Consider the following 19,924-nt stretch of genomic DNA (forward strand, 5'->3'; position numbering starts at 1 on the left):
GCAAATGTGACGCCTATCTTCAAAAAGGGCCGGAAAGATGATCCTGGCAGCTACAGGCCCATCAGTCTCACCTCGGTGCCTGGGAAGGTTATGGAAAGGATAATCTCAGGTATCATCATGGATGAACTAAAGGTCAGCCATGGGATCGGGCCTAGTCAGCATGGGTTTATGAATGGTAGATCCTGCCTGACTAACCTGATTTCATTCTATGACAAGGTGACCCGCTTAGTAGATGAGGGAAAGGCTGTCGACGTGGTCTACCTGGACTTCAGTAAGGCCTTTGACACTGTCCCCCATAACATTCTGGTAGAGAAGCTGGCTGCCCGTGGTTTGGATGGGTGCACGCTCCGCTGGGTGAAGAACTGGTTGGATGGCCGGGCCCAGAGAGTTGTGGTCAATGGAGTGGAATCCAGTTGGCGGCCGGTCACAAGTGGCGTCCCCCAGGGCTCGGTGCTTGGGCCGCTTCTGTTTAACATCTTCATTGATGATTTGGATGAGGGGATTGAGTGCACCCTCAGTAAGTTCGCAGACGACACTAAGCTGGGAGGGAGTGTTGATCTGCCTGAGGGGAGAAGGGCACTACAGAGAGACCTGGATAGACTTGATCGATGGGCCAAGGTTAATGGAATGAGTTTCAACAGGGCCAAGTGTCGGGTCCTGCATTTTGGTCATAACAACCCCAGGCAATCCTACAGGCTTGGGGAGGTGTGGCTGGAAAGCTCCCAGACGGAAAGGGACCTTGGTGTGCTGATGGACAGTCGGCTGAATATGAGCCAGCAGTGTGCCCAGGTGGCCAAGAAGGCCAATGGCATCCTGGCTTGTATCAGGAATGGTGTGGTGAGCAGGACTAAGGAAGTCATCCTGCCCCTGTACTCAGCATTGGTGAGGCCTCACCTCGAGTACTGTGTCCAGTTTTGGGCACCTCAGCACAAGAAGGACATGGAGGTACTGGAGCAGGTCCAGAGAAGGGCAACGAGGCTCGTGAAGGGCTTGGAGAATCAGCCCTATGAGGAGAGACTAAGGAAGCTGGGGCTGTTTAGTCTGAGGAAGAGGAGGCTGAGGGGAGACCTTATTGCTGTCTTCCAGTACCTGAAAGGTTCTTACAGTGAGAGTGGGGCAGGTCTATTCTCACTACTGACTTGTGACAGGACGAGGGGAAATGGCCTCAAGTTGCGCCAGGGCAAGTTTAGGTTGGATATTAGAAAGAACTTCTTTACAGAAAGGGTGGTTAGGTACTGGAATGGGCTCCCCAAGGAGGTGGTTGAATCGCCATCCCTGGATGTGTTTAAGAGCCGCTTGGGCTACTGGTTAGGCTGCGGTTGGACTTGATGATCTTCAAGGTCTTTTCCAACCTGAGTAATTCTATGATTCTATGATTCCGTAAGATCTTTTGCCAAGCTGCAGCCATTTCGCTAGATGGATTTTGGGGTTCTTTTGGGACAAATCCCTTTAGCTGACCATACAAGGGCTTCATCAATCCAGAAGGTATCCCCAAAGCGCCCCGAACCCACTGGAGGGCTCCTACCAGTTTCTGCATATCCCATAGTTTCTTAACACGTGGTTGAATATCAAGACCCACCAGCTGCATCATCTCAGTGCTAAACTTATATCCCAAGCACTCTGCTCTAATTCCCTCTTGCATGTCTATACCATGCACAGGGTGAAAGGGATCATCTTGTTCAGCTGCCACAGCCCTCCCAAGCTCACTCATCCACCCCTCTTTCCAGAGTGTATATTGCACCAGCTTGAGAATCACGCACGTGAGGCTTTCAATGTCGTGATGGAGCACAGGGCCATGAGCCGTTAAAGTCTCTAACGTGTTTAAAGCCAGGGGCAAACGGAACTCGCGGCAGCAGCCGGCAGCCCGGTGCCGGAAGGTGGAGCGGCTCCGCGCCGGGGAACCGAGCCCCGGCCCCTCGCGTGACAGGCGGGCTGCCCCCTGGGACGGAGGGAATGTGGAAGCGCCGGCGGAGCCCGCCCGCCTGCACAGAGCGGGGCGGCCCCAGGTCTGACCGCAGCGTCGGGCTGCCCCGCCGCCGCCATCTCACAGCCACAACTGGATACGCCTCCAAAGCCCCCGACAAGCCCTTATCTTCTGCTACTGCTCTAATCTTTGCCCAGTCCGTAACTTGACCACGTTTATAGTCCCCAACGCTTAAAGCAGGACCCACCCCGTCCTAAGGAGGCACACTTGTTTACTAAATACTATATCGGAATACAGAATAACACAATATAATACAATATAATTGGAATTAAGGCTAACGAATCAAGTAAAATAGGAGAGAGTGAGTCCCGAAACCGAGAGGCCTACGGTAACTCTAAGCAAAATGGCCGGAACGCTCCCACACGGCTCCCCCATGGCTGGCAGGATCCAAGAGAGCGAGTCCAGCACTGAAGTGACATTATATAGAGTCCTTGTATATGACTGACCGTGGTGTTCTCTGGGACATTCAGTCTTCTTTTCTGAGCAGCACATTCGTCAAAATTATCCATGCTTTATCATTCCCTGATGTCATGATTCCCTGACATTTCCAACATTGCTTTGGTAAAGGCCTTCGCTAAGCACAGTGACCTGAGATAAGCACAGAGTCAAGTTTAACATGCCATAAACAGAGGAGGATCTGGAGAGGAGGATGGAAGGCACCAGCCTCGAGCTCCGGCTGCAGGGCTCCTCCAAATGCAGGAAACAACGGACACCCAGAGACTGGTCAAGTACAGAAATCTGAATGCTAAGGGAGCGTCCAGGAAAGAACAGGTCCTGTTTCACTGGGTTACACAGCTTCTGTTGGTTAATAATATTTATTGAAATCCTTGTTACAGAAACAGACAAGGAGAGCGATTATCTTCTCTGGAGAAACCTACACTGGGCAACCTGCTGTAGCAGGGGGTTGGTCTAGGGGATCTCCTGAGGTCCAGACGACTTCCAGCCCTGATGATCTGGGATCTGCCCTGGCTTCAGGAGGTGACTCTGGCCTTACCTCGCAGTAGTCAATACACCCATGGCTGGGAGCCTTGTGCTGCAGGCAGCAAGGTATGCAGGTGAAGCACAGCTGGTCTGACAGCTGCCATCACGCTCCTGTCCTACAGGGCCATCTCCTTACCTACCAGACCACTCTGTGCCTGCAGGGCTGCCTTGGTTCATCACCCACCGGCTGAGAAGGGTGGGGTCGGGCTGCCCATTTGTGACATCAGCAGGGATGCATTGCATCACAATGCAGGGGATGGGTTTAGGGCCAGGGGCAGGCAGCGCTGCTGCATTTTGTCCTGGGCCATTGGTGAGTGCAGCAGCAGGGGAAGGTCGGGCTGGCCTCGGTCCCTGCTGCCACCCAGCTCCCTCGTACCCACTGCTCCTCCCTGTGCGCAGGGCCACGCGGCTCCTGGCCCCGCTCCCTCCCAGCCCCACTGATCCCCCTCTCCCATCTCTTGCAGATCATGGCTTTGGTGTTTCTTCTCGCATTGGTGCGGGTGCTAAGTGTCAGTGTCAAAACTGATGTGCTTATGCTCGAGAACGTGCAGCGGCGCGAGGCTGATCTGCAGCCGTACATGATACCTCCGCAGCACGAGATAGAGCAGAGGAATGTGGAGCAGAGCTGGGTGGACATGCTGGGTCTGCTCTTTACTCTGGTGGAGTACTGGAGGATCTGGTTCTATGTGGGGCTGATTCTGTTGCTCTTTTGGAACATGGTGCAGTCCCTAAAAATGAACCAGCGTGATGAAGGCAGCAGTGAAAACGACAGCTCCGGCAGCGAGGAGGAGGCAGCGGGGGCGGAGAAAGAGGAAGAGGAAGAGGAAGAGGAAGAGGTGGAAGAGGTGGAAGAGGTGAAACAGGTGAAAAAGGAGGAATATGAGGAACAGGTGGAAAAGAAGGAACAGGAGGTGCAGGAGGAACTGCTGGAAGAGCAGGAGCAGGTGGAACTGGTGGAACAGCAGCAGCAGGAGGAACAGGTGGAACAGGAGGTGCAGGTGGAACAGGTGGAACAGGGGGTGCAGGAGGAACAGGTGAAACAGCAGGTGCAGGTGGAACAGGTGGAACAGCAGCAGCAGGTGGAACTGGTGAAAAAGGAGGAAGAGGAAGAAGAGGAAGAAGAGGAGGATGAGGAGGAGGAGGAGGAAGAAGAGGAAGAAGACTACCATCTTTCAAAATTTACCGAATTTATCACACGGTGTGCCCTGGAATATGCGCAAGGAAGGGCCACCAGGTGCCATCTGGTGGAGAAGCTGATGAACGACCTCCTGAACACCTTCAGATTTTTCTGGTCCGACACTTTCTTCCCGGTTCTGCAGACTGCCATTGGGGTGGGCAGCGCCTTTGAAGGCTGGAGTCACCAGGAGTTGGACACTGTGTACCGCCTGATCGTGCCCATAGAGGCCCCCCAAGGGCACAGCTTCCTCCTGGAGCTGGGAGATGAAGGGGACGTGCTGGCAAGGAACTCCCGCATCCGCGTGGAGCTGCAGTGCATGTGCCCAATACAGCAGCAGCTGGAGGATGTGCTGTGCTTCCTCCACCACCAGGAGGATGAGCTGAGCCAAAATCAGGAACCCAGCCTCCTACAGACACTCTGCACCGACTCCTACCTGGATGTGCAGAAAACTGTCACCTGGTTCACCGTACAGGTGGATGCAGTCTGGAAGGCCACCCGCCGGGCGCAAGCCTACGACCTGAAGGTGCTGCCTTCCAGCCGCTCCTGCAATCTCCAGCTGACAGAAACCTCCAGCGGGGAAAAAATCCTTGTTGAGCTGCTGTTCGGGGTGCAGCAAGGCAACTCGGACATCTTCCTGACCAGCCAGAACACAGAGGGCGGCTTTACGCCCAGCACAGCATGGCCGCAGAGCTGCGCTGTGGCGGAAAAGAAGTTCTTCCAGCACACAGCCAGGAATGCTCTACATGACAGCACCCACCTGAGCTGCCTGACGTTCCTTGCCTGCGCCTCTGTGCAAATGGGCTTTTCCACCTATGTCATCAAGACTATTGTCCTCCACTTGCTGGCCCTCATCCCTTTGAAGAAATGGAGCAGGACGAATTTCGTGAGTCAGCTGCTGGATCTCCTGCGGTACCTGGAGTACTGCGTGAAGGAGAAATGCCTGACCCACTTCCTTGTTGGCAACGGGAACTTGCACAACACAGTTGTCCTGCCAGAGGCCTTCCAATCCGCCACCCCACTCAACCTCTTCCAGCACCTGAAGGAGGACCCGGCTGCCTACTTCAGGGCGCAGCGTGACTTCAGGAAGCTGAAAGATCGCTTCCTCAGACTGCTGATATTCCGACATTGAGAGGGACCTTTGTCCAAACTCTTCTCTTGTTTTTGCTCAAAGCTACATCCTGTGAGCAATAAGACTCTGAGACCTACCTAGGAGGCCAGAGGTGGGTGTTGCCGTGTGGCAGTCAGCGTCACTTTGGAGAGAGCTTACTGGTGGCAGATCCGGCCTGTGACCAAATGACTCCAGCTTGGTATAGGAGATCTGGGGATGGAACCATTGTATCTTGTGAAGGCAAGATGCAAGCAGACGCTTCCTTGCTCCCTCTTACCTGCTGGCAAGGCCCGAAGGGTGGGAACAGGAGGAGTTCCTGCTGTGGTCCAAGAAACAGCAAGCTGTCACTCCAAACAGAGCTGACGCAAACACTCTGGACTTACAAATAAGTCTGAACTGTCATTGGAACAAGTCATCCTTGTGGTCGTCGTTGTCAACGAAGTAACAACCTCTGACGACCCATCTCTACTGAAGATCAACATCTGAACTACGAGTCATGCTGGAAACCCGGTGGTGACTAATTCTCTCTTGCTTTCTACAAAGACTCTTTGCTTTTATTTCCAATCTCTTTTCTATCGCCCGACTTCCCTTTCCCATTTCCCTAAACAACAACAACTTTTAATAAACTAACTAACATTATCTTGTTGTGTCGGGTGTACGTATATTGAAAGAACCTCCCCTCCCTGCTCTAAACTGGAGCAAGACAGCCTTGGTGTGGTGAACGACCTCCTGAACACCTTCAGATTTTTCTGGTCCGACACTTTCTTCCCGGTTCTGCAGACTGCCATTGGGGTGGGCAGCGCCTTTGAAGGCTGGAGTCACCAGGAGTTGGACACTGTGTACCGCCTGATCGTGCCCATAGAGGCCCCCCAAGGGCACAGCTTCCTCCTGGAGCTGGGAGATGAAGGGGACGTGCTGGCAAGGAACTCAGAGCTGCTGCTACTGAGAGCTAGGCATTACAAGACCTCAGGTCCACATCCCATAATGCACTCCTGGGGCAAGGAATCCTAAGGCCATCACTCATTGCTCATCACACAGACAGAGCATGCTACAGGAATATGGCATTTCCAGAACATTCCCTCTAAGCACCCAGCCTTGGGAACCTGGTTAGCTGTGTCTTTGATGGGTACCAAGGGGGTTCCCAGCAGCATGGCTGTGACTGAAGCCCAGCAGAGCTCAGGGATGTGTTTGTCATGCACGTCCATCCTGTCCGAGCTAAACTGGTGGGATGAATGCAATCTATGCAAGACGTTTCACTGAAGTGACAGGGATTTCTAATCCACGTTGATTTGTTGTGAAGCTTCTGTGGAGAAGTGGATTATTTCCCCAAATCTCTCCCACCCTTCAGTCAAATCTTTTCCTGGAGGAACAAAAATCAAAAGGATCATTCGGACTTCTTCAAAAATGAAATATTTCAATGCATACAACTTTGAAGTGGTTTTTTTGCTCCAATCCTCTTCCAATGCTGAATGGTTGACCCACCTCTTCTTATCTGCCTGGGCAGGAGAATGAAGGAGGAACCAACAACAGCACGAGCTCATGGCAGTACGGGCAGTAAGCATAAGGCTGGTAACTCCTGATCAAAGCCTGGGAGGGCCCAAGAGATCAACCAAGGTCGCGGAGAAAGCATCAAACACATCTTGAACACCAGGTTTCTAATTGTATAAGCTTGACTCAAAGCCCACTGTGTTGATGCCTTTTTCCACTGATTTACAGAGATGTGTCTTTCTTAGCATTAACGTTTATCAGAGGTACGATTGTACATCCCAGGTACCAAAAGCCAAGCCTCAGTATAATAAGGAAACCTGACATTTACTGTATGAGCAGCAAAGCTGGTTACGTAGCATAAAACAAGACCACTAGGTGCTGCCTGGGGTTACTCCTACCAAATGTATTTGCACATACAACAACGACATCAGCTGGGGAACCCATTATCTGGTAACATCCCAGCTTCCCCCCACTTGTGAAGGTCATGAAGCATTACATTATCCTATAAAATAAAGAAGATAAATGAACGTTCCTTCCAGAACAGGACACACTGCAGAAAATGAGGTTCCTTAGGCCTGATCTGAAATGGAATTTCAGCTGAATCAGAATTCCTGAAGTCCAAATTCTTGCTTTCACACCAGCCCCAAACCCTCGTCCTTGAAACCAAGCAGCTTCAAATGCTTCATCCAACAAGGAGGAATGTGCTGACAGCAGACAAAGGAATGTGTTTGATAGGACACCGTGTGTAAAAAAAGCTTTGAGACCACATTGGAAGTATTTCTTTCCCTCAGTGAAAATGTTTTAGCTGAGTTCCAGAGAAGAAATAACTGATGGAAGGAACTGGCACAGAAGAATTTCAATCCACGCAGTTAAAACTTTGCAAAGAAAACAATCTCTTAGCAAAAACATTGACAGCATTAATACAAAGCTGCCACTTGCCTTAGCTGCAGCTCCTTCTGCTTTTACAAAAATAAAGGCAGTGGGTTATTTTCTAAGCCCTCAGTGTTCACAATCACATGCATTTCATTTCTCTGTCTTCTTTCTCTCCAGAACAACTTGCTGTGTATCTTGTGATAGACAACATAAACCTGTCATACGGGCCAAGAGGAGATGTTATACGGTGCCCAGCCATCTGTGCTATTATCACAGAATCATAGAATCACAGAATGGCCCAGGCTGGAAGGGACCTCAAGGGTCACCAACCCCCCCTGCCACATGCAGGGCCACCAACCTCCACGTTTAATACTAGACCAGGTCTAATACCAGGCCAAGATGGAACCTCTTGAGTTTACCAACAGTCTCCCAGTGACAAACAGACTCAGTGCAGGTCTCCAGGTGAGCTCAGTGGCTGTAACTCCATCAGTCGTTATTTGGGTCAAGAGCTCTTTACAGAGCTGCAAGCTCAGGTTAATTACTACCTTAGTGAGCCAGAGGAGGCAGAGGACTTAGCAAAGAGACACTGACACAGTCAGTGGGCAGTGCTGCCAGTTTCTGCCTGCACTTCTAACCAACCACCCAGCCTTGCCACCATCACGCTGGCTTCCTGAGCTCAGTCATTTAGTCTGGGGAGTGCCTGCAGGGCCTGGAGCATGCAGGAGGGGAACAGGAGGCTGTACATGAGGCTCTGTGCTCTGAGGGGTTTCCCTGGCTGGACTATTGTATGTTCTCTGCCTTGCAGCCTCTGAATGCAGACAGAGCCGGATCCTGGTGGGTGAGTGCCAAAGAAAACTCTTAGTTTGTAGCCGAGTCTCATACTTGCCTTTATGGTGTTCTTTTAACATCAAAATAAGATTCATATATAAAGCAGAGCACACAAGAATATATGTCTAGTAATAGTGACAGTGAAATGTCATTTTTGGATGAAACGTTTTTATTTCCCTTCCTTTTTAGTCTCGCCTTTTTTAGTTTTCTATCCACTGATTTTACCCAGAATTTCCAGCCTGTGGAAATGTATGCCCATGTTTATTTAGCACTGCTGCTTCTTCTGTGCTAGCAGTATGGATTTAGACATTGGCGCATCCTTTATGCAGTTCAGAGAATGACTTCAAGAAAAGTCCTAATCCAGCAAAGGTGGATTCTTCAGTAAGGAAAAATACAGCTCAGACTGCAAGAATAAAGGAGGAAAGGGTCTCTGCTGAGTTCTGCCTCTTCTAGGAAAAATGCTAGATTTCTCACTCCGAGGGTGGTGACCCCAGCACTTGGTCTTGTTGAACCTCATCCCATCGATCCCTATGGATCAGCCTGTCCTGGTCCCTCTGTAGGGCCTGTTTACCCTCAGGCAGATCAGCACTTCCAAACAACTTGCTGTCATCTACAAAAATTATTGAGGGTGCAGTGGATAGATGCATAATGCAAGGGGCTTTGACTGGATTGCCTACAGAGGAACCCACATTGGTGATTCTCTGAGCAGAAGCAGCAAAGACTCACATGTGGAGGATGACCAAATTGCAGAACGGGAACAGGATACTGTCACAGTTTAACCTAAAATCTACCTGCACCCGTGACAGGGGAAATAGACGGCCTGCAAGGCCGCTATCCCAAAAGGAAAAGGGAAAAGGGAAATAAATACAGCGGCAGTGATCTAAGGAGGCACACTTATTTACTAAATACTATATCGGAATACAGAATAACACAATATAATACAATATAATTGGAATTAAGGCTAACGAATCAAGTAAAAATAAGAGAGAGTGAGTCCCGAAACCAAGAGGCCTACTGTAACTCTAGGCGAAACGGCTGGAACGCTCCCACACGACTCCCCCATGGCTGGCAAGGTAAAAAGGCTTGGCACCTCAGAGTGACCACGCACATAGAAGGATGCAACAGGAGCTGTGTGGGAGGCCAAGGTCTCTTCCAAAATTCCCCAGCAGCCTCCGTACTTGGGAGGCCCACCAGGCCCATCCAGGCCAACTGCTTGGCTGCAAAGATGGAGTCAGCAACAGTGTTAGAGGGTATCATTCACCAGAGGTGCACTGGTCACAGCCATCACCTCAAGCATCTGCACGCTGACCGTTCGGTTTGTGAAGACAGCAGCCTGTGAATTACGGTTGGAATCCTGCCAACCCACTGTCCTGAGATGAAGAGTCTCATGCCCTTCTGACTGAGCTAACTGGGCCATTTCAAGGCCTCGAGCAGTGTCCCACTGCGCAAGCGATCCTTCCATGCAGCTTCCCTACACTGGTAGACGGGAAGGGGGAACCAAAAGAGCCTTGCGTGATCCGTGATGAGATGGTCCTGGATCTACTTAGAAAGCTGAATGTTTATAAGTCCATGGGGCCGGATGGGTTGCACCCTAGAGTTCTGAGGGAGTTGGCGGATGTGGTCGCCAAACCACTATCCATAATTTTTCAGCAGTCTTGGCTGACTGGGGATGTCCCGGTGGATTGGAGACTGGCAAATGTGACGCCTATCTTCAAAAAGGGCCGGAAAGATGATCCTGGCAGCTACAGGCCCATCAGTCTCACCTCGGTGCCTGGGAAGGTTATGGAAAGGATAATCTCAGGTATCATCATGGACGAACTAAAGGTCAGCCATGGGATCGGGCCTAGTCAGCATGGGTTTATGAATGGTAGATCCTGCCTGACTAACCTGATTTCATTCTATGACAAGGTGACCCGCTTAGTAGATGAGGGAAAGGCTGTCGACGTGGTCTACCTGGACTTCAGTAAGGCCTTTGACACTGTCCCCCATAACATTCTGGTAGAGAAGCTGGCTGCCCGTGGTTTGGATGGGTGCACGCTCCGCTGGGTGAAGAACTGGTTGGATGGCCGGGCCCAGAGAGTTGTGGTCAATGGAGTGGAATCCAGTTGGCGGCCGGTCACAAGTGGCATCCCCCAGGGCTCGGTGCTTGGGCCGCTTCTGTTTAACATCTTCATTGATGATTTGGATGAGGGGATTGAGTGCACCCTCAGTAAGTTCGCAGACGACACTAAGCTGGGAGGGAGTGTTGATCTGCCTGAGGGGAGAAGGGCACTACAGAGAGACCTGGATAGACTTGATCGATGGGCCAAGGTTAATGGAATGAGTTTCAACAGGGCCAAGTGTCGGGTCCTGCATTTTGGTCATAACAACCCCAGGCAATCCTACAGGCTTGGGGAGGTGTGGCTGGAAAGCTCCCAGACGGAAAGGGACCTTGGTGTGCTGATGGACAGTCGGCTGAATATGAGCCAGCAGTGTGCCCAGGTGGCCAAGAAGGCCAATGGCATCCTGGCTTGTATCAGGAATGGTGTGGTGAGCAGGACTAAGGAAGTCATCCTGCCCCTTTACTCAGCATTGGTGAGGCCTCACCTCGAGTACTGTGTCCAGTTTTGGGCACCTCAGCACAAGAAGGACATGGAGGTACTGGAGCAGGTCCAGAGAAGGGCAACGAGGCTCGTGAAGGGCTTGGAGAATCAGCCCTATGAGGAGAGACTAAGGAAGCTGGGGCTGTTTAGTCTGAGGAAGAGGAGGCTGAGGGGAGACCTTATTGCTGTCTTCCAGTACCTGAAAGGTTCTTACAGTGAGAGTGGGGCAGGTCTATTCTCACTACTGACTTGTGACAGGACGAGGGGAAATGGCCTCAAGTTGCGCCAGGGCAAGTTTAGGTTGGATATTAGAAAGAACTTCTTTACAGAAAGGGTGGTTAGGTACTGGAATGGGCTCCCCAAGGAGGTGGTTGAATCGCCATCCCTGGATGTGTTTAAGAGCCGCTTGGGCTACTGGTTAGGCTGCGGTTGGACTTGATGATCTTCAAGGTCTTTTCCAACCTGAGTAATTCTATGATTCTATGATTCTATGATTCCGTAAGATCTTTTGCCAAGCTGCAGCCATTTCGCTAGATGGATTTTGGGGTTCTTTTGGGACGAATCCCTTTAGCTGACCATACAAGGGCTTCATCAATCCAGAAGGTATCCCCAAAGCGCCCCGAACCCACTGGAGGGCTCCTACCAGTTTCTGCATATCCCATAGTTTCTTAACACGTGGTTGAATATCAAGACCCACCAGCTGCATCATCTCAGTGCTAAACTTATATCCCAAGCACTCTGCTCTAATTCCCTCTTGCATGTCTATACCATGCACAGGGTGAAAGGGATCATCTTGTTCAGCTGCCACAGCCCTCCCAAGCTCACTCATCCACCCCTCTTTCCAGAGTGTATATTGCACCAGCTTGAGAATCACGCACGTGAGGCTTTCAATGTCGTGATGGAGCACAGGGCCATGAGCCGTTAAAGTCTCTAACGTGTTTAAAGCCAGGGGCAAACGGAACTCGCGGCAGCAGCCGGCAGCCCGGTGCCGGAAGGTGGAGCGGCTCCGCGCCGGGGAACCGAGCCCCGGCCCCTCGCGTGACAGGCGGGCTGCCCCCTGGGACGGAGGGAATGTGGAAGCGCCGGCGGAGCCCGCCCGCCTGCACAGAGCGGGGCGGCCCCAGGTCTGACCGCAGCGTCGGGCTGCCCCGCCGCCGCCATCTCACAGCCACAACTGGATACGCCTCCAAAGCCCCCGACAAGCCCTTATCTTCTGCTACTGCTCTAATCTTTGCCCAGTCCGTAACTTGACCACGTTTATAGTCCCCAACGCTTAAAGCAGGACCCACCCCGTCCTAAGGAGGCACACTTGTTTACTAAATACTATATCGGAATACAGAATAACACAATATAATACAATATAATTGGAATTAAGGCTAACGAATCAAGTAAAATAGGAGAGAGTGAGTCCCGAAACCGAGAGGCCTACGGTAACTCTAAGCAAAATGGCCGGAACGCTCCCACACGGCTCCCCCATGGCTGGCAGGATCCAAGAGAGCGAGTCCAGCACTGAAGTGACATTATATAGAGTCCTTGTATATGACTGACCGTGGTGTTCTCTGGGACATTCAGTCTTCTTTTCTGAGCAGCACATTCGTCAAAATTATCCATGCTTTATCATTCCCTGATGTCATGATTCCCTGACATTTCCAACATTGTTGTGGTAAAGGCCTTCGCTAAGCACAGTGACCTGAGATAAGCACAGAGTCAAGTTTAACATGCCATAAACAGAGGAGGATCTGGAGAGGAGGATGGAAGGCACCAGCCTCGAGCTCCGGCTGCAGGGCTCCTCCAAATGCAGGAAACAACGGACACCCAGAGACTGGTCAAGTACAGAAATCTGAATGCTAAGGGAGCGTCCAGGAAAGAACAGGTCCTGTTTCACTGGGTTACACAGCTTCTGTTGGTTAATAATATTTATTGAAATCCTTGTTACAGAAACAGACAAGGAGAGCGATTATCTTCTCTGGAGAAACCTACACTGGGCAACCTGCTGTAGCAGGGGGTTGGTCTAGGGGATCTCCTGAGGTCCAGACGACTTCCAGCCCTGATGATCTGGGATCTGCCCTGGCTTCAGGAGGTGACTCTGGCCTTACCTCGCAGTAGTCAATACACCCATGGCTGGGAGCCTTGTGCTGCAGGCAGCAAGGTATGCAGGTGAAGCACAGCTGGTCTGACAGCTGCCATCACGCTCCTGTCCTACAGGGCCATCTCCTTACCTACCAGACCACTCTGTGCCTGCAGGGCTGCCTTGGTTCATCACCCACCGGCTGAGAAGGGTGGGGTCGGGCTGCCCATTTGTGACATCAGCAGGGATGCATTGCATCACAATGCAGGGGATGGGTTTAGGGCCAGGGGCAGGCAGCGCTGCTGCATTTTGTCCTGGGCCATTGGTGAGTGCAGCAGCAGGGGAAGGTCGGGCTGGCCTCGGTCCCTGCTGCCACCCAGCTCCCTCGTACCCACTGCTCCTCCCTGTGCGCAGGGCCACGCGGCTCCTGGCCCCGCTCCCTCCCAGCCCCACTGATCCCCCTCTCCCATCTCTTGCAGATCATGGCTTTGGTGTTTCTTCTCGCATTGGTGCGGGTGCTAAGTGTCAGTGTCAAAACTGATGTGCTTATGCTCGAGAACGTGCAGCGGCGCGAGGCTGATCTGCAGCCGTACATGATACCTCCGCAGCACGAGATAGAGCAGAGGAATGTGGAGCAGAGCTGGGTGGACATGCTGGGTCTGCTCTTTACTCTGGTGGAGTACTGGAGGATCTGGTTCTATGTGGGGCTGATTCTGTTGCTCTTTTGGAACATGGTGCAGTCCCTAAAAATGAACCAGCGTGATGAAGGCAGCAGTGAAAACGACAGCTCCGGCAGCGAGGAGGAGGCAGCGGGGGCGGAGAAAGAGGAAGAGGAAGAGGAAGAGGAAGAGGTGGAAGAGGTGGAAGAGGTGAAACAGGTGAAAAAGGAGGAATATGAGGAACAGGTGGAAAAGAAGGAACAGGAGGTGCAGGAGGAACTGCTGGAAGAGCAGGAGCAGGTGGAACTGGTGGAACAGCAGCAGCAGGAGGAACAGGTGGAACAGGAGGTGCAGGTGGAACAGGTGGAACAGGGGGTGCAGGAGGAACAGGTGAAACAGCAGGTGCAGGTGGAACAGGTGGAACAGCAGCAGCAGGTGGAACTGGTGAAAAAGGAGGAAGAGGAAGAAGAGGAAGAAGAGGAGGATGAGGAGGAGGAGGAGGAAGAAGAGGAAGAAGACTACCATCTTTCAAAATTTACCGAATTTATCACACGGTGTGCCCTGGAATATGCGCAAGGAAGGGCCACCAGGTGCCATCTGGTGGAGAAGCTGATGAACGACCTCCTGAACACCTTCAGATTTTTCTGGTCCGACACTTTCTTCCCGGTTCTGCAGACTGCCATTGGGGTGGGCAGCGCCTTTGAAGGCTGGAGTCACCAGGAGTTGGACACTGTGTACCGCCTGATCGTGCCCATAGAGGCCCCCCAAGGGCACAGCTTCCTCCTGGAGCTGGGAGATGAAGGGGACGTGCTGGCAAGGAACTCCCGCATCCGCGTGGAGCTGCAGTGCATGTGCCCAATACAGCAGCAGCTGGAGGATGTGCTGTGCTTCCTCCACCACCAGGAGGATGAGCTGAGCCAAAATCAGGAACCCAGCCTCCTACAGACACTCTGCACCGACTCCTACCTGGATGTGCAGAAAACTGTCACCTGGTTCACCGTACAGGTGGATGCAGTCTGGAAGGCCACCCGCCGGGCGCAAGCCTACGACCTGAAGGTGCTGCCTTCCAGCCGCTCCTGCAATCTCCAGCTGACAGAAACCTCCAGCGGGGAAAAAATCCTTGTTGAGCTGCTGTTCGGGGTGCAGCAAGGCAACTCGGACATCTTCCTGACCAGCCAGAACACAGAGGGCGGCTTTACGCCCAGCACAGCATGGCCGCAGAGCTGCGCTGTGGCGGAAAAGAAGTTCTTCCAGCACACAGCCAGGAATGCTCTACATGACAGCACCCACCTGAGCTGCCTGACGTTCCTTGCCTGCGCCTCTGTGCAAATGGGCTTTTCCACCTATGTCATCAAGACTATTGTCCTCCACTTGCTGGCCCTCATCCCTTTGAAGAAATGGAGCAGGACGAATTTCGTGAGTCAGCTGCTGGATCTCCTGCGGTACCTGGAGTACTGCGTGAAGGAGAAATGCCTGACCCACTTCCTTGTTGGCAACGGGAACTTGCACAACACAGTTGTCCTGCCAGAGGCCTTCCAATCCGCCACCCCACTCAACCTCTTCCAGCACCTGAAGGAGGACCCGGCTGCCTACTTCAGGGCGCAGCGTGACTTCAGGAAGCTGAAAGATCGCTTCCTCAGACTGCTGATATTCCGACATTGAGAGGGACCTTTGTCCAAACTCTTCTCTTGTTTTTGCTCAAAGCTACATCCTGTGAGCAATAAGACTCTGAGACCTACCTAGGAGGCCAGAGGTGGGTGTTGCCGTGTGGCAGTCAGCGTCACTTTGGAGAGAGCTTACTGGTGGCAGATCCGGCCTGTGACCAAATGACTCCAGCTTGGTATAGGAGATCTGGGGATGGAACCATTGTATCTTGTGAAGGCAAGATGCAAGCAGACGCTTCCTTGCTCCCTCTTACCTGCTGGCAAGGCCCGAAGGGTGGGAACAGGAGGAGTTCCTGCTGTGGTCCAAGAAACAGCAAGCTGTCACTCCAAACAGAGCTGACGCAAACACTCTGGACTTACAAATAAGTCTGAACTGTCATTGGAACAAGTCATCCTTGTGGTCGTCGTTGTCAACGAAGTAACAACCTCTGACGACCCATCTCTACTGAAGATCAACATCTGAACTACGAGTCATGCTGGAAACCCGGTGGTGACTAATTCTCTCTTGCTTTCTACAAAGACTCTTTGCTTTTATTTCCAATCTCTTTTCTATCGCCCGACTTCCCTTTCCCATTTCCCTAAACAACAACAACTTTTAATAAACTAACTAACATTATCTTGTTGTGTCGGGTGTACGTATATTGAAAGAACCTCCCCTCCCTGCTCTAAACTGGAGCAAGACAGCCTTGGTGTGGTGAACGACCTCCTGAACACCTTCAGATTTTTCTGGTCCGACACTTTCTTCCCGGTTCTGCAGACTGCCATTGGGGTGGGCAGCGCCTTTGAAGGCTGGAGTCACCAGGAGTTGGACACTGTGTACCGCCTGATCGTGCCCATAGAGGCCCCCCAAGGGCACAGCTTCCTCCTGGAGCTGGGAGATGAAGGGGACGTGCTGGCAAGGAACTCAGAGCTGCTGCTACTGAGAGCTAGGCATTACAAGACCTCAGGTCCACATCCCATAATGCACTCCTGGGGCAAGGAATCCTAAGGCCATCACTCATTGCTCATCACACAGACAGAGCATGCTACAGGAATATGGCATTTCCAGAACATTCCCTCTAAGCACCCAGCCTTGGGAACCTGGTTAGCTGTGTCTTTGATGGGTACCAAGGGGGTTCCCAGCAGCATGGCTGTGACTGAAGCCCAGCAGAGCTCAGGGATGTGTTTGTCATGCACGTCCATCCTGTCCGAGCTAAACTGGTGGGATGAATGCAATCTATGCAAGACGTTTCACTGAAGTGACAGGGATTTCTAATCCACGTTGATTTGTTGTGAAGCTTCTGTGGAGAAGTGGATTATTTCCCCAAATCTCTCCCACCCTTCAGTCAAATCTTTTCCTGGAGGAACAAAAATCAAAAGGATCATTCGGACTTCTTCAAAAATGAAATATTTCAATGCATACAACTTTGAAGTGGTTTTTTTGCTCCAATCCTCTTCCAATGCTGAATGGTTGACCCACCTCTTCTTATCTGCCTGGGCAGGAGAATGAAGGAGGAACCAACAACAGCACGAGCTCATGGCAGTACGGGCAGTAAGCATAAGGCTGGTAACTCCTGATCAAAGCCTGGGAGGGCCCAAGAGATCAACCAAGGTCGCGGAGAAAGCATCAAACACATCTTGAACACCAGGTTTCTAATTGTATAAGCTTGACTCAAAGCCCACTGTGTTGATGCCTTTTTCCACTGATTTACAGAGATGTGTCTTTCTTAGCATTAACGTTTATCAGAGGTACGATTGTACATCCCAGGTACCAAAAGCCAAGCCTCAGTATAATAAGGAAACCTGACATTTACTGTATGAGCAGCAAAGCTGGTTACGTAGCATAAAACAAGACCACTAGGTGCTGCCTGGGGTTACTCCTACCAAATGTATTTGCACATACAACAACGACATCAGCTGGGGAACCCATTATCTGGTAACATCCCAGCTTCCCCCCACTTGTGAAGGTCATGAAGCATTACATTATCCTATAAAATAAAGAAGATAAATGAACGTTCCTTCCAGAACAGGACACACTGCAGAAAATGAGGTTCCTTAGGCCTGATCTGAAATGGAATTTCAGCTGAATCAGAATTCCTGAAGTCCAAATTCTTGCTTTCACACCAGCCCCAAACCCTCGTCCTTGAAACCAAGCAGCTTCAAATGCTTCATCCAACAAGGAGGAATGTGCTGACAGCAGACAAAGGAATGTGTTTGATAGGACACCGTGTGTAAAAAAAGCTTTGAGACCACATTGGAAGTATTTCTTTCCCTCAGTGAAAATGTTTTAGCTGAGTTCCAGAGAAGAAATAACTGATGGAAGGAACTGGCACAGAAGAATTTCAATCCACGCAGTTAAAACTTTGCAAAGAAAACAATCTCTTAGCAAAAACATTGACAGCATTAATACAAAGCTGCCACTTGCCTTAGCTGCAGCTCCTTCTGCTTTTACAAAAATAAAGGCAGTGGGTTATTTTCTAAGCCCTCAGTGTTCACAATCACATGCATTTCATTTCTCTGTCTTCTTTCTCTCCAGAACAACTTGCTGTGTATCTTGTGATAGACAACATAAACCTGTCATACGGGCCAAGAGGAGATGTTATACGGTGCCCAGCCATCTGTGCTATTATCACAGAATCATAGAATCACAGAATGGCCCAGGCTGGAAGGGACCTCAAGGGTCACCAACCCCCCCTGCCACATGCAGGGCCACCAACCTCCACGTTTAATACTAGACCAGGTCTAATACCAGGCCAAGATGGAACCTCTTGAGTTTACCAACAGTCTCCCAGTGACAAACAGACTCAGTGCAGGTCTCCAGGTGAGCTCAGTGGCTGTAACTCCATCAGTCGTTATTTGGGTCAAGAGCTCTTTACAGAGCTGCAAGCTCAGGTTAATTACTACCTTAGTGAGCCAGAGGAGGCAGAGGACTTAGCAAAGAGACACTGACACAGTCAGTGGGCAGTGCTGCCAGTTTCTGCCTGCACTTCTAACCAACCACCCAGCCTTGCCACCATCACGCTGGCTTCCTGAGCTCAGTCATTTAGTCTGGGGAGTGCCTGCAGGGCCTGGAGCATGCAGGAGGGGAACAGGAGGCTGTACATGAGGCTCTGTGCTCTGAGGGGTTTCCCTGGCTGGACTATTGTATGTTCTCTGCCTTGCAGCCTCTGAATGCAGACAGAGCCGGATCCTGGTGGGTGAGTGCCAAAGAAAACTCTTAGTTTGTAGCCGAGTCTCATACTTGCCTTTATGGTGTTCTTTTAACATCAAAATAAGATTCATATATAAAGCAGAGCACACAAGAATATATGTCTAGTAATAGTGACAGTGAAATGTCATTTTTGGATGAAACGTTTTTATTTCCCTTCCTTTTTAGTCTCGCCTTTTTTAGTTTTCTATCCACTGATTTTACCCAGAATTTCCAGCCTGTGGAAATGTATGCCCATGTTTATTTAGCACTGCTGCTTCTTCTGTGCTAGCAGTATGGATTTAGACATTGGCGCATCCTTTATGCAGTTCAGAGAATGACTTCAAGAAAAGTCCTAATCCAGCAAAGGTGGATTCTTCAGTAAGGAAAAATACAGCTCAGACTGCAAGAATAAAGGAGGAAAGGGTCTCTGCTGAGTTCTGCCTCTTCTAGGAAAAATGCTAGATTTCTCACTCCGAGGGTGGTGACCCCAGCACTTGGTCTTGTTGAACCTCATCCCATCGATCCCTATGGATCAGCCTGTCCTGGTCCCTCTGTAGGGCCTGTTTACCCTCAGGCAGATCAGCACTTCCAAACAACTTGCTGTCATCTACAAAAATTATTGAGGGTGCAGTGGATAGATGCATAATGCAAGGGGCTTTGACTGGATTGCCTACAGAGGAACCCACATTGGTGATTCTCTGAGCAGAAGCAGCAAAGACTCACATGTGGAGGATGACCAAATTGCAGAACGGGAACAGGATACTGTCACAGTTTAACCTAAAATCTACCTGCACCCGTGACAGGGGAAATAGACGGCCTGCAAGGCCGCTATCCCAAAAGGAAAAGGGAAAAGGGAAATAAATACAGCGGCAGTGATCTAAGGAGGCACACTTATTTACTAAATACTATATCGGAATACAGAATAACACAATATAATACAATATAATTGGAATTAAGGCTAACGAATCAAGTAAAAATAAGAGAGAGTGAGTCCCGAAACCAAGAGGCCTACTGTAACTCTAGGCGAAACGGCTGGAACGCTCCCACACGACTCCCCCATGGCTGGCAAGGTAAAAAGGCTTGGCACCTCAGAGTGACCACGCACATAGAAGGATGCAACAGGAGCTGTGTGGGAGGCCAAGGTCTCTTCCAAAATTCCCCAGCAGCCTCCGTACTTGGGAGGCCCACCAGGCCCATCCAGGCCAACTGCTTGGCTGCAAAGATGGAGTCAGCAACAGTGTTAGAGGGTATCATTCACCAGAGGTGCACTGGTCACAGCCATCACCTCAAGCATCTGCACGCTGACCGTTCGGTTTGTGAAGACAGCAGCCTGTGAATTACGG

At 51.0% G+C, this 19,924-nt stretch overlaps 3 protein-coding genes across 6 annotated transcripts in view; all 3 read left to right on the forward strand.

Moving 5' to 3' along the window:
• The window catches only part of CDKN3 (cyclin dependent kinase inhibitor 3), a 482,527-nt gene that overhangs the window by 405,163 nt on the left and 57,440 nt on the right, over positions 1–19,924 (forward strand). The gene's annotated exons all lie outside the window — the stretch shown is intronic.
• LOC140252542 (inositol 1,4,5-trisphosphate receptor-interacting protein-like 1) lies at positions 3,433–5,271 on the forward strand. Its single transcript, XM_072337375.1, has 3 exons — positions 3,433–3,724; positions 3,782–3,972; positions 4,081–5,271. The coding sequence occupies exons 1-3, from the start codon at positions 3,433–3,435 to the stop codon at positions 5,269–5,271; spliced, it is 1,674 nt and encodes a 557-aa protein (XP_072193476.1).
• On the forward strand, positions 13,572–15,410 carry LOC140252544 (inositol 1,4,5-trisphosphate receptor-interacting protein-like 1). Its single transcript, XM_072337378.1, has 3 exons — positions 13,572–13,863; positions 13,921–14,111; positions 14,220–15,410. Exons 1-3 carry the CDS (start codon positions 13,572–13,574, stop codon positions 15,408–15,410), a joined length of 1,674 nt encoding a protein of 557 aa, XP_072193479.1.

The sequence above is a fragment of the Excalfactoria chinensis genome, chromosome 5 (assembly GCF_039878825.1).
Source record: "Excalfactoria chinensis isolate bCotChi1 chromosome 5, bCotChi1.hap2, whole genome shotgun sequence".
Taxonomy (NCBI): domain Eukaryota; kingdom Metazoa; phylum Chordata; class Aves; order Galliformes; family Phasianidae; genus Excalfactoria; species Excalfactoria chinensis.